The sequence below is a fragment of the Gadus morhua genome, unplaced genomic scaffold, assembly GCF_902167405.1.
Source record: "Gadus morhua unplaced genomic scaffold, gadMor3.0, whole genome shotgun sequence".
Classification (NCBI taxonomy): domain Eukaryota; kingdom Metazoa; phylum Chordata; class Actinopteri; order Gadiformes; family Gadidae; genus Gadus; species Gadus morhua.
This window is the reverse complement of record NW_021964143.1, coordinates 513,662-528,172: the sequence shown is the minus strand read 5'-3', so window position 1 is coordinate 528,172 and position 14,511 is coordinate 513,662. Positions and strand designations below refer to the sequence as shown.

Sequence of the window (14,511 nt, the reverse complement as noted above, 5' to 3'; positions counted from 1 at the left end):
GCAAACGTAGCCGACGACGAGTAGGCTGGTCATGTCTTCAGTGTGATTATTTTTGATAGTGCCAACTAGTTTTCCTCGTGATTGATAGTAGTAAGCGTGTCTGTCGCTGTGTCTGGCAGGTGTCTGTGCGGGCGGTGTCGTCCCATGGAAACTGGTGGAGAGCTTGTGTTGTAGGGAGGTGATCGCGTTTTGGTCGCTGGTCGAGGAGCTCACCCCGCGGCCAGCAGATGTAACGTGCCTAACGCAGCATCCTGGATTTGAGGTGTTACCGGCACCAGATCTAGGGGAATCTGGGCAGGTACAAGGCCCACAGGCTGGTTTGGGCTGTGGGTAATATGAAGCGGAGAACAACCGTTTTCAATCTTGCTCAAGCGATCAACAGTTTATTAACTCCTTTCTGAGTCAAATACTTTAGAATATAATATATATAAATATTATAATAAGAACAATAAAAAAAAACAATACATTAATAATTGTCCATATCATAAATGAATGGCAGTATATATATACAAATAGATGGCAGTATAAATATCACATATCTACATGACTGTAGAATATAATAAAACAATAAAGAAACCAATACATCAATAATTGTCTATATCATAAATAAATAGCAGCATATATATACAAATAGATGGCAGTATAAATATCACATATCTACATGACTGTAGAATATAATAAAACAATAAAGAAACCAATACATCAATAATTGTCTATATCATAAATAAATAGCAGCATATATATACAAATAGATGGCAGTATAAATATCACATATCTACATGACTGTAGAATATAATAATACAATAAAGAAACCAATGTATCAATAATTGTCCATCATAAATAGCACACCAACTGACGACACCAACGGCTTCTGCCAGCTCACCAGCGTCAACCGCTATTAACTACATTCAAAACACTGTAAATCACACTTTAAAACACAAAACAGCTCCCAAACACAACATGAACAAACGCACCGCCCATAAGACCGTGTGATAGATTAACCACATTCAATGGAATATAATTAGACATACCTGTGGGTAATATGAAGCGGAGAACAACCGTTTTCAATCTTGCTCAAGCGATCAACAGTTTATTAACTCGAGCTTCGTCTCCATGGCAACCCACTATGTCAACAGTGCACAGTGCCATCTAGTGGCATGAAAATAATACAATAGGGTCAATATTAACCGCTATTGCAATTAACAGCTAAATCCAGAAAATGGGTGGGGAGGAACTGTTTTATACCACAAGCCATTTTCTATGCCCGTTACACTCTCCCCTGCTTTAAAAGTTGTCTCCTGACATCTAGAACTAAACTATCTGTGGCGCTGTGTCAAGTTAATCATTGATCAGAACGTCAGATCAGGAGTCAACTGTCGAAAGGTCAGGTAAGAACAGTCCCCAGGGGTCATCAGTGTCAACAGGAGTTGAATCTGCCGAACGTCAGTCACAGGTAAGTCGTATGTAAGTAAGATCGCATGTCAATGCCAATGTTCTGGTCACTGTCAATTCTTCCGTATGTCCATACAGCTTGGGGAGGGTGGTAGCACATCTCAGGAAACACTGGGTAGGTGAGCATGGGATGCGGGACACAGTACAATGCATTTGCTCCCATTCTCCAAGGCTGGTAGGAAGGTTGTCCTGAATGGTCATACGTGAAGATGCTTCTGGGTTTCACTGGTCTGGTGGACCTCCGCAATTGCTGTTCTACCTCTCTCACTGGCTGAGGAACAGGTACAACATATGTCTCAGAATCCTGAGGACTTCCACTCTCCACAGCATCATCCCTGTGTTGTTCCTCTCCTTCCACAGCTGGGGACAGATCTATCCTTCGTGGTGCGGGCATTGACTCTCCTGTCATCGAAGGGTCAGATGCTTCTGCCTGCCATTCATCCTCAGACTCCAGTGCTTGGTTCAAAGGCTGATATGCTGGAGCCACAGCCCTCAGCTTGCTGTGAAGTTCACGTTGAGGTGAATGGTGTCTGACAGCGTTTCTTTCATACACAGGCAAAGGTCTGAGGTTGTATGAGCACTCTCCCTCATCACAGGAGGTGCTGGAATCTGACTTGGTGGCTTCTCTGGGCTGAACATGATGTCTTTGTCTTTGTGGCTTCTTCTCCACACCAGTATCACGTTCCTCATGGCTGACTGGCAAGTCACTGACCGGCAAGAGGAGGTTGCGGTGGAGAACCCGGAGGGTTCGGTCACCTGTTTCTACTTGGACACGATAAACTGGACCGTCTCCTAGCCTCTCGATGACACGGTGGATTTTCCCCTCCCAGTAAGATCTGAGTTTTCCTGGGCCACCTCTCTCAGACAGGTTCCTGACAAGCACACGATCACCTGGATGCAGCAGAACACCCCTGGCACCTTGGTCATAGTGCCTCTTCCCTTTCTTAGAGGACTTCTTGCTGTTTTCTGAGGCAATCCGATATGCCTCCTGCATCCGGGAAGCCCAGGTCTGGGCATACTCCTGTCGTGTCTGTGCTTGCCGATCTGGGTGAAGGTTGAAGATCAGGTCGATGGGGAGCTGTGGATGTCTTCCAAAGAGAAGAAAGAAAGGTGAGTAGCCTGTTGCCTCATGTCTTGTACAGTTGTAGGCGTGGACAATGCTGGGAAGATGGTCTTTCCACTCTGCCTTCTTTTCCTCATGGAGCGTTCTGAGCATCTGGAGCAGCGTTCTATTCAAGCGTTCGACAGGGTTTCCCTGCGGATGGTAAGGAGTAGTTCGGGAGTGAGAAATTCCTGCCAGCTGTTGGAGTCTCTGAAACAGGGTGTTCTCGAACTCCCGGCCCTGGTCATGGTGAAGCTTTTGAGGGTACCCGAAGCGTGGAATGAAATCGTAGAAGATCTTTTCAGCCGCTGTTTTGCCAGTCTTATTTCGAGTTGGGTAGGCCTGAGCAAAACGGGTGAAGTGATCTACTACAACAAGGACGTACTCATAGCCTCCTTTACTGGGATCGAGATGCATATAGTCGACAGAGAGCAGCTCAAAAGGGGCACTGGTTGTGATTGAGCCCATTGGTGCTTTCTCATGAACAGCAGGTCGCTTTTGCTTAATGCATGAGCACTGTCGGATGACGTAGTCTTCAATGTCGCGCTGCATAAAAGGCCAGTAGAACCGCTGCCTTGCGAGGTGGATGACTTTGTCAGCTCCGACATGTCCCATGTCATCATGCAGGTGTTTGAGTACAGTTAACTTTAGTGCTTTGGGAAGGACTAGCTGTTGATTTTGTCCTGACTGCCTGTACAGAATTCCTTTATCCAGTTTGAGCCTGTTCCACTCATGTGTGAGCCGTCGCGTTCCTGATTGTATTGGCCTCTGGTCTTTGTCTCTTGGATTCCATCCGCTCCTTTTTAACTGGATCACCTCACCAATGGATTCATCCGCTTTCTGGGCATCTCTGATGTCCTCTGGGGTGAACATGGGTGTACTCACAGAAGGAGGGTCATCATCAATGGTGGAGATCTGAAGGGCGGCAGCCCAGGGTACATCCTCATCTCTCTCGGCTTTGTTCCCCTGCCAGATAGCAGATACAACCTCAGGTAGCATTATCTCAGAGTACTCCAACAAGTCATCTTGGAGCTTCACTGGATACCTGGACAGGGTGTCAGCGTCAACATTTGCCTTGCCTGGCCTGTACTTGATGGTAAAGTTGAAGTCAGCTAATTCACCAACCCAGCGGTGTCCAACAGCATTCAACTTGGCCGTGCTCAGGACGTAGGTGAGGGGGTTGTTATCTGTATACACAGTGAATGTTGGTGCATAATACAGATAATCACGAAATTTATTGCAGACGGCCCACTTCAGGGCTAGGAACTCAAGCTTACTGGAATGGAGGTGATAATTCTTCTCAGCAGGCGTGAGTGACCTGGAACCATAAGCAATAACCCGGAGTTTACTATCCTGTTCCTGGTAGAGCACAGCCCCCAAACCTTCATTGGATGCATCAGTGTGCAGGACAAATGGCAAATGGAAGTCGGGGTAGGCCAAGATGGGGGGGTTAATCAGCATGTCAACAAGGCGGGACACAACAGCACTGTGTTCAGGGGTCCACTGAACTGGTGTCCTGGATGGTAACTGGCCACTGTTCTTGCCTTTCTGGTTGGACTTTGCTGTAACAGGACTCTTGTTGGAAGCAGCAGGCTGTTCTTGGAGCTTAAACAGTGGTCGGGCTATTCTGGAGAAGTCCTGGATGAATGAGCGATAGTAGCCCAAGAAACCAAGCAGAGCTCGGACCTCTCCCACATTCTTTGGCTGTCTCTCCTTCATATGCAACACCGCTTCCAGGTCTTTGGGGTCTATCTGAACACCTTCACTTGTGACCAGGCGTCCGACATACCTGACTTGGCGTTTGAACAGCTCACACTTTTTCGCGCGCAGCTTCACACCATGCTCTCGTAAGTGACACAGCACTCGTCTCAAGTCCTCAACATGCCCCTGGAATGTCTTGGAAAAGCAAAGGACATCATCCAAATAAGGAGAACAGCATTCATCCCTCAGACCAGCCAGCATGCCTTCCATGCAGCGCTGAAATGCTGCTGGAGCATTGGTGAGGCCAAATGGGAGGCGTGCCCACTCATAAAACCCCCAAGGTGTGCTAAAAGCGGTCAGGTGACGGCAGCTCTCTTCAACAAAGCCTTGGTGGTAGGCACTGCCCTGGTCAAGTATGGAGAACCATGAGTTGCCTCCTAAGTTGTCCAGGAGGTCTTGGATGCGGGGAAGTGGATGACGGTCAGGGATGGTTTTGTTGTTCAGCCCACGGAAGTCAACACAGAGCCGCAAGCTCATGTCCTTTTTTCTCACACAGACCACAGGAGAAGAGTAAGCTGAGGTGGATTTTCTGATCCAACCACGGTCAAGCAAGTTCTGAACGTAGTCTTTCACCTCTCGATACAAGGGCTTTGGGATGGCATTGTAAGACTTTTGGACGGGTGTTTCATCTGTGAGGTTGATTCTAAGTTGTAGGTCAGGAATACAACCAATGTCAGCATCGTCTTTGGCAAACACGTCTGACTCCTTGAACAACATTTCCTTAACTACTCTCTGTTCATCCTCTGCTAGATGTGATACGTCAACAGGAGGGTGCCACTTTTCTTTGATCTGTCTGCCTTGCTCATTGTTCAGGTAGGTCACTGGATCTGTGTTTAGCTGAGCTGAAAAGGTTTGGGCAGCGTCATGCTGCATGCCCTCAGGACTCAGGACAGGTTTCACATCAGCCATTTCCTCAAGGGTGCCGAGAGTGGTTCTCTGGGGCAGATAAATGGCATGTCGGGTTGCATTTTGGATGGGAATTTTAATGCATTTTGATGACCCACAAGGAACGTCGACTAGGGCAGGAAACAGTTCTAGACCCTCAGGGCAGGTGTTCTCTATGAGAGGCTGGAACAGCATGGTACGATTCCCTGATAACCCCCTAACCCGGCAAAGTATTTGATAGACTCGACCAGCAGGGATAGTGACACCTTGCCTGCCTATGCGCACCGTACATAATGCCGTCTCGTCACTGGTTGTGATCTGTAGGGCAGAGACTAAAGCCTCAACTGTGTTTTCAGGGACACTCAAAGCATCAGTCAGGATCGCAGTCACATTAAGGGTATTGTCATGGTCGTTGACGATCTCGGCTATAACGTTGCTACCTAACAGGGGACAGTGACAACTCTGACTGACAAGAAGGGGCACTCTAATTATCAAAGACCCATGGCGCTCACTACAAATCTGCAAGTCAACCTCAGCCCATCCATCCAGTGGAACTTGTGTACCATTTGCTGCTGATATTTCAAAGGACTGATCGGCAAAGAGGGACTGAAGAGGTTGGATTTTGACACGGGGTGATGCACTGTCTATCCAGGTTTTGCTGACCATCGTCACCTGAGCACCTGAGTCTAAAAGCATTTCTATAGGCACACCGTTGATGTTGCAAGAGACGGTACAACGTTTCCCTATGAGCTGTGCAATGCGTTTCTTTGGGTCTGATTGGCATGGTGTGGCTGACGGCTTGATCTTAAATGTGGGCTTAACACTGTTTATGATCACTGGCTGCCCCTTTTCCTGTGACCGCTTCCCGTTTCCCGATGACCTTCTTTGTAAACAGCCGATGGCTCGGTGTCCTGCCTGGCCACAGATAAAACAATGGGGACAGCCCATGGTTCCGCTTGTTATACAATCCTGGCATCTACCCTTTTTGTCGACTGACAGTAGCTGCGGACGACTAAATGAGGTACTAGGGCCGCCAGACTGTATGCATTCTGCAGTCCTGTCAACGAGGGTCATGTGTCTGGTCAGAGAAGACACTTGTGCAGTCAGTTGTCTGATAGCATCACGATTAGCCTCTAACTCGGCATCAACTAGAGTCGGTGTATTCATGTCAGTCTGTCCATTACCGTCATGTTGGGCAACACTTACAGTCACTGGTCGAGACTTAGATACAACACCCAGGCGCTTTAACCTCCCCTCTTCCTCAGTCATGGACCTAGTCATCTGTTCTAACAGAAAGTCATCACTAATCTGCTGGTCAGCAAGAAACGTTTTGATGTCATGTCTAACGTAGCTGTTTCTCTCGTTTAGACCTTGGTAGAGTGTGTGAAGAAAGGTACCCTGTACAAGCCTCCTGTCATAACTAAACTCTACACCAGGCTGCTTAGACTCAAAAATAACTCTCTGCTTTAACCCCATAAGCCTATATAGAAATTGCTGTGGACTCTCCCTGTCGTGCTGTCTGGCATTACTTAACTCTTGGAAGAGCTCGGTTACACTTTGATCTCTGATGTGAGAGCGGAGGAACCTCTTTAACCCATTAACTGTTAGATCATCATTGTTAGTTAGCATTTCCCTAAATGTACCTGGTTTAATTACTTTAAGAACTGCTCTAATGATCTCAGCCTCACTAAACCCTTCTTGTAAAGCAGTGTCAATCTGCTTACAAAGACCCTTAAAAGACATGTCAGAACCTGTATCAGATATCTGACCACCGTGCATTTTACACTCTCTGCGTGGAAGCAGAGCAGTAACGTCAGACAACCTTACAACCTGCTCTGTTACAGTGGAGGATAAGCTTGACCGACCATGGTGGACACTGCGGGATCCAGCAACAGTCAGCTGGGCTGGCATCTCTGGATTGTCAGGTGCATGGTTGTCCATTGGTGACGTGTGTGTGTGCATGTCTCCCGCACCATTCATATGAACGGTGGAAACACCAACCTCACCAGACCTGGCGTCTGTCAATGTCAGATCATGCAGCAGGTCCTGGAGGGAGAGGAGTTGAGCCATGCCTTCATCTTCCATCGCTTTCAACCTCTCGCTCCTGGTGTAGTCGAGAATGAAGTCGTACAGCTCTGGTTCACTGAAGCTCTCAGTGCTCTCGCTGCCATCTTCGACTGAGCTGGCAACCAACTGCAGTTGACTGGAACTCAGCGCTGGAAGTTTTTTGTTAATCTGGAAGATCAGCATCCGCCGTGGGGTTACGATGGCCATTGTGATGTCTCACTGGTGACTGTCGCTCTCTGGATGACGTTAAACACAACAGCCTTCCCTGAAGCTTGGACACCTGGTCTCACCGTCACAGTGACCGCTCACCCTGCTCTTGAATGCTTGATCCCGGACGAGCCCCCAATTGTTACCGGCACCAGATCTAGGGGAATCTGGGCAGGTACAAGGCCCACAGGCTGGTTTGGGCTGTGGGTAATATGAAGCGGAGAACAACCGTTTTCAATCTTGCTCAAGCGATCAACAGTTTATTAACTCCTTTCTGAGTCAAATACTTTAGAATATAATATATATAAATATTATAATAAGAACAATAAAAAAACCAATACATTAATAATTGTCCATATCATAAATGAATGGCAGTATATATATACAAATAGATGGCAGTATAAATATCACATATCTACATGACTGTAGAATATAATAAAACAATAAAGAAACCAATACATCAATAATTGTCTATATCATAAATAAATAGCAGCATATATATACAAATAGATGGCAGTATAAATATCACATATCTACATGACTGTAGAATATAATAAAACAATAAAGAAACCAATACATCAATAATTGTCTATATCATAAATAAATAGCAGCATATATATACAAATAGATGGCAGTATAAATATCACATATCTACATGACTGTAGAATATAATAATACAATAAAGAAACCAATGTATCAATAATTGTCCATCATAAATAGCACACCAACTGACGACACCAACGGCTTCTGCCAGCTCACCAGCGTCAACCGCTATTAACTACATTCAAAACACTGTAAATCACACTTTAAAACACAAAACAGCTCCCAAACACAACATGAACAAACGCACCGCCCATAAGACCGTGTGATAGATTAACCACATTTCAATGGAATATAATTAGACATACCTGTGGGTAATATGAAGCGGAGAACAACCGTTTTCAATCTTGCTCAAGCGATCAACAGTTTATTAACTCGAGCTTCGTCTCCATGGCAACCCACTATGTCAACAGTGCACAGTGCCATCTAGTGGCATGAAAATAATACAATAGGGTCAATATTAACCGCTATTGCAATTAACAGCTAAATCCAGAAAATGGGTGGGGGGGAACTGTTTTATACCACAAGCCATTTTCTATGCCCGTTACAGAGGCATGCTGCCTGAATCCGTTTGTGCTAAAAATAGCATACTCACACTTCAGGCAGGATCATGGTCCCCTTCAAGCCAGCACGCACGAGTATGTTCATGGTTTATGTTTACTTTACAAATCTTTTTACACTGAGTCCTTTGAACCAACAGTTATAGGTGACAGGAGATGTGTTGCATACACAATAAACATGCATAAGAAACAGGCTTAAAATGACGTTTTCAACCTACCGTACTTACAGAGAGTTTTAAACTTAAGAATCTTTCCTACTTATCCCTAGGCCATACCGGTACACTGTGTACAGGCAGGCTATACTCTGGGCTTATGGCGTTTCAGGGAGGAGTATAAGGAAGCCTCTACCCTCTTGTGTGGTTTCAACCATCAGGCAGCAATTCCAGAATGGTGACCAGACCTATCAGGGCTTTCAATGGCCTTGTTTGGATGAAAAGGAATAAAAATAATTGTTATGCCTATTCTGTTGTGATCATTCAATTGCCCTTAAAATGTTATAAAGTACACAGAACACATGAATTTTGGATAAAAAAAAAGTTTATTGGCATCGCTTGTAATGGTTACTGAACAAAGAAACAGGTTGGAATTAAATCTATATAAAAAAATGGTTAGGCACAAAACATACAAGGAACCCTGAAGGGCTAGACCCGCAATGTTTAATTCTAATTCTAATTAATTCTGCAATAGTGTGGTCATACCCGAGGGTCAGTTGATGGTTCTCTTTCTCTCACACACACACACACACACTATTTCATGCATTCATACATGCAAAAGCACATCAAGCAGACACACAGTGAGCCCAGACAACACCGCACACAGAGGTTGACAAGGCACAGGTAAAATGATTGCCAAATTATTTTGAATTACATACAAAGAAATTTCATGCAAATAATAACAACTAAATTATTGGACTTGTCCGTGGAAAAAAATAATAATGTGAAATTAGGTTTTCTTGTAGCGTGACTGCCGGGCTAGGTAGAGGCTGACGGCCTCCTCCTTAGGAATCTGTTGGAAGGATTTGGCGATGGGGGCGGGTGCATCGGAGGACGAATTGGCGCTAACCTCTCGAAGAACCGCGGGTGAACTGGCGTAGCTCTCCCGAAGGGCCTTCATTAATGATGTTGCATAACCTGCAGACATAATAATAATAATATTAATTATAATAATAATATGACTTTATAAAGATCATTGTCACTGATCACCGATGTCTCGTGCGCCATCTCAAAATATGATAGAACTGCATGACACTGCTTACCGTATGAGGCTGCCTCTTTGATGCGACGCACCACATGGGCACCTTTTCTGAAGCGCGGATACCGCACGCATTACTTCTCCGACCCGTCACTTCTCCGTGCTGTCTCGCTATTGGCATTGTGATTATAATGCAGCGCCGCTAAGAGAAGCCTACAAAATAACACATTCGAGAAAACCTTTGAAACTTGGTGTATGTATGACAAAATACTACAATAGGCATGTTAATAGGTAGGTACTATTATTACTATAAAAGGAATAATAATTGGCAGTGTTATTCCATTGGATAGCACTGACCTGCTATACATCCCAAGGTATGAAAACCCTGTGTGCTTGGGCGCGAAGTGCAAGATGAGGGAGTGGTAAGCCTCAAGGGAGAAGGTCTGGTGCTGTGGAGACAGCTGTCGAACATCTTTCAGTAAGGCAGCCCTCATCATTATGTTCTCCAATATGACTGCTGCCAATGAGCCTGCAAAGACCAAGACAGGTAGGCAGGGAGGCAGACAGACACACAGACGGAAAACATACAAATAGACGATAGATACAGACAGAATTCCTTTTTTAAATGGAAACACACATGAAATTGTCCTGCATATGAATTATAGCAAACAGTAAACAGAATGTTATGAGATTGCAAGGGAATGAAAAAATAATTTCATCACAAAGGTCACATGTAGGGATGCAAACAATTCATTGATTATCGATTAATTGTCGATAAGAGATTACTCGATTAAAATAAATTACTTGCAATTAATCGCATTTTTAACCCGTAATTCCCCAACCGTCCACGTGAGGGCGCGCTTGACGCCAGACGTACTTCACGCACACGCGGGAACACAAGCGAAGAAGCAGGACAAGACAAACGAAAAGCGGGACACTAGAGCTGTGTTCGAAATCGTTCCCTATCATGGATGTAGTGCGCTAAATAGGGTGCACGGCATTTTGTAGGGTGTTCGAATTCTCAGTGGTCCACTATATAGGTTACTATATAGTGGACTTAAAATAGGGTACATACGATGTTCCCTACATGTTACCTCCGTATACCACAATGCAATGCGGTTGTATTTTTCCAGGGGAGAAGAAGAAGCTGAATAACCGCGAAAACTCGTTCCCTATTCCCTATATAGTGTACATGATATAGTGCACTATATAGGGAATAGGGAACGAGAATTCGGACACTACCCTGAACATTTCTAAACGTCATTTGCGTCAGTAAATGCGCCTGGTATTTGTGTGACGTGATGCGCCGACATCATCTAAACAAACCGGGCTGTAAGTTGTATTGATGTTGAATGTTACATTTCCTTGTTCAAGTTTTTTTAAATTAATTTTGAATGTTAAATATTCTATGTTAAATCCCTAATAAATTGTTGACATTTCTAAACACAAGCCGGAGACTCCATCATTAAATGTATTCGTTTTCGCGGTTATTCAGCTTCTTCTTCTCCCCTGGAAAGATACAACCGCATTGCATTGTGGTATACGGAGGTAACATGTAGGGAACATCGTATGTACCCTATTTTAAGTCCACTATATAGTAACCTATATAGTGGACCACTGAGAATTCGAACACCCTACAAAATGCCGTGCACCCTATTTAGTGCACTACATCCATGATAGGGAACGATTCCGAACACAGCTACTGACACGATGAAGAGGGCAAAACGGAGTGCAGTATGGAGCCACTTTAAGTTGGTTAATGACGACAAAGACGCCAAATGCACAATATGTGGAAGTATTTTAAAGTACAACTAAACGACTTCGTTGAATTACCACCTAAATGTGTCACATTCAGAAGGAAATTCAGCTTCTCAGAAGAATTGCCGCTTATCGATTAATCGATCATCGATCGATAAGATGAAACAACTATCGATTAATGAATTACTCGATAATTTGAATAAAATTAATGGCCCCACTTAACAGGAGGTTGCAGGTTGGCATGTTCCTGTGGAAAAGAAAAGAAAACAGTAATCAACAGTATATCAGGATTCAATATAGAGTAAGTACTTTACATTACTGGTCAAAGGTTTCGTATTTTCAATCAAACACACATGACCAATACAGTATAACACTCAAATAGGATGGCATCACAAACCAGCAGACTAAAGCCAGCCTGGTACATACATTGTAAATTAACTGGCAAGACAGTCAGAGCTATCAGATTGTAATTAGGTATTCTGATTTTCTAATCAGATGGCTGCGTAAACAAAAACTGCATAAACAAAACTGTACCTGCTTGATCTTAACAAAAGTTCCTTCCTGCTGCACAATGCTACTATCCGACCTCTCACAACAGGCCGGACAGATGGCAAAAAGGCCCATCAGCTCCTCTTGGCAAACAATGAATTTGTCAATGCAACTACAACAATGAGGGGGAGGGGGGGCGGTGTCATTCAAACTAACAAAGCATTGAGCATTCAATATGGTCTATGTTGGTTTTAGATTATCTCACTTGTGGTGGGGGTCACACGTGTAAGGTGGCTCCTCATCAAACAATTCCTCCTCATCCATCGGCTCTTCGGGCACCCACGACTGATGACAGTGGCATTATCATCATCATCGTCAACTGTCTGTTCAGGACTAGCGAGGGGAGTGGAGGTTTGTGGGCTGAATGAAGTCTGTGTGCCCACGCTAACCATCTTGGGCTTCAGGTTAACCTGGGGCCCGTTTCAGAAAGCAGGTTCAACAAACTCTAAGTTAAATCCTTAACTCTAGGTTGACCAACTCTGAGCTGCAAAACTCTGAATTTTCGGTTTCAGAACAGGTGATAACGCTTAGTTCAATCAACTCTGAGTCAAGGTAACTCTGAGTGAAGCTCGTGCATGAGGATATAAAAAGCCCTCATCAATGGAACACAGATAACATGATTCACCATGGCAACAAGTACTAACAAGCCTCGATCCTCCTACTTCTCCCCAGCGGAGTTGCAAATCTTAATGACTGCATATGCAGAAAGCGAGCATATCTTTTTACTAAAAAGCAATACTATGGCAGCAGCCAAAAAGCGGGAGCTCGCGTGGAAAAATATAGCTGACCGAGTCAGAGTATTTGAGAAAAAGAAAATGTTTTCTCTTGAATGTTCCACTTATTCAACAAATATATTCCATATGTGTGTTTGTGCGCACAGGTGCAACCCAACAGGCCCCAAACGGACTTGGCTGCAACTAAAAATGAAATATAAAAATGTAGTTCAAACAGATAAGGTATAATTTAAGTACAAGCAATTGTGATGTTGTTTAGCCTGCCCTCATTAAACAGCATTTAGTGGCTGCATTCAACATGTGATGGATATATTTAAGTAATTAGGGAAATCTGCTAAACAAAGAAAAATCCCAACACTGCCAGTATTTATTATTGTCTATATGAAAGCAACACCTAAATGCCTTTTATACATACAAGTCTCCAAATTTGTGTTTTCTGGTTATCTTAAAATTTGACCTCCATTATAGCCAACAGAAAAAAGGCAGTCAGTTAGAAATGATTGAAGCATATCATGTCTCTAACAGCTCTTCCATCTCGTGCATCAGCAGGGGGGTCAGGATTATTATCTGGATCATTCGGGGAAAGAGTAGGACATTGTTCTCCTCTAATAGTGGCAATGTTGTGGAGAACCAAACATGCCACTATAATGTCACAAGCCCTTTCCGGGGTGACCCTGAGCCTACGAAGGCACTGGAACCGGGCCTTGAGTATGCTGATGGTCATCTCCACTCTGGCTCGTGTCCTGCAGTGAGCCAAGTTGTAGTGTTGCTGTGGGCAAGGGTCAGGGTCAGGGTAAGGGGTCAGCTAGTCTCGCAAAGCCAGACCAAACTACAGCAAGTAGAATGGTCTGGAGCCACGCTACCTCGAGCCGTCTATCCGTTGGGAAACTGGGCGGGCCTGTTTTATTTCTTTAAACCAATCACAATCGTCTAGGGCGGGGCTAAGCCCGGGAAGCAGCAGCGGTGTCCATGCAAAATAGTGCCGGGGGGGAAATTATTTTGACGGAACTTCTTGACGTTCAGAGGCTGTCAGAAATGGCTCAATCCCAAACGCCACAAAAAACCATTAACGATGTATGTCGCCTATGTGTAGATAATTTTATAGATAAAAAGAACAAACATCGTTTGATTCTTTGTCACGATGATTTCAAGCCACCATACACTTTGGCCCTTGAGGAGCTCACGGGACCTATAAAAACGAACGACGTTTTAACATTTATGTGTGGTTCTTGTAGAACACTACTAAAGAAATACCGTAGGAGCTATTGTGAAGTGGAACGGATCGGTTCATTGGTTAATCCATGTCAAACGCTCATGCCGCCGTCAGAGTGAAACGATGCGCCAAATCTACACCAACCGCCGATAGTCGTGACCGCAAACGCATCGTCCCCGGGGAGAGTCTGGGCTTTTCCAAGGTAATGTCAAAATAGGCTATGTTGTGGTCCTACCATTGTAATGAAATCAGATAGTCAGTAATCAGTTATTACATTATATTAAAATTAAACAAGATTTGATGTCTAGTTCCACAAACAATTTCGAAAACTTGGTAACGCCAGCAACCGGAAGGGGAGGAGTCGCGGCCAAATCGGCCGCTAAGCAATAGACGCTGTCCACTTCCGTTCAGCCAGACTAGGGGTCAGCAGAT

General features: G+C 44.5%; 1 protein-coding gene and 1 long non-coding RNA gene across 3 annotated transcripts; both read right to left on the bottom strand.

The window, feature by feature from the left end:
- Positions 1-284: 284 nt before the first annotated feature.
- LOC115539137 (uncharacterized) lies at positions 285-8,643 on the bottom strand. Of its 2 annotated transcripts, none has more exons than XR_003975726.1 (2): positions 1,032-7,967; positions 285-324 (listed from the first exon to the last, which is right to left on the bottom strand). XR_003975726.1 is itself a non-coding variant. In XM_030350316.1 (2 exons), the coding sequence occupies exon 2, from the start codon at positions 7,472-7,474 to the stop codon at positions 1,448-1,450; it is 6,027 nt and encodes a 2,008-aa protein (XP_030206176.1). In that variant the 5' UTR covers positions 7,475-7,675; positions 8,383-8,643; the 3' UTR covers positions 1,014-1,447. The 2 variants fall into 2 exon arrangements, 1 of the variants encoding a protein (XP_030206176.1); XM_030350316.1 differs by lacking the exon at positions 285-324 and adding an exon at positions 8,383-8,643 and having other exon boundaries at positions 1,014-7,675.
- A 510-nt stretch (positions 8,644-9,153) lies between these two features.
- On the bottom strand, positions 9,154-10,708 carry LOC115539134 (uncharacterized). The gene is made up of 3 exons (XR_003975724.1): positions 10,183-10,708; positions 9,890-10,038; positions 9,154-9,764 (listed from the first exon to the last, which is right to left on the bottom strand). It is a non-coding gene; the product is annotated as an uncharacterized LOC115539134 (long non-coding RNA).
- Positions 10,709-14,511: the final 3,803 nt, after the last annotated feature.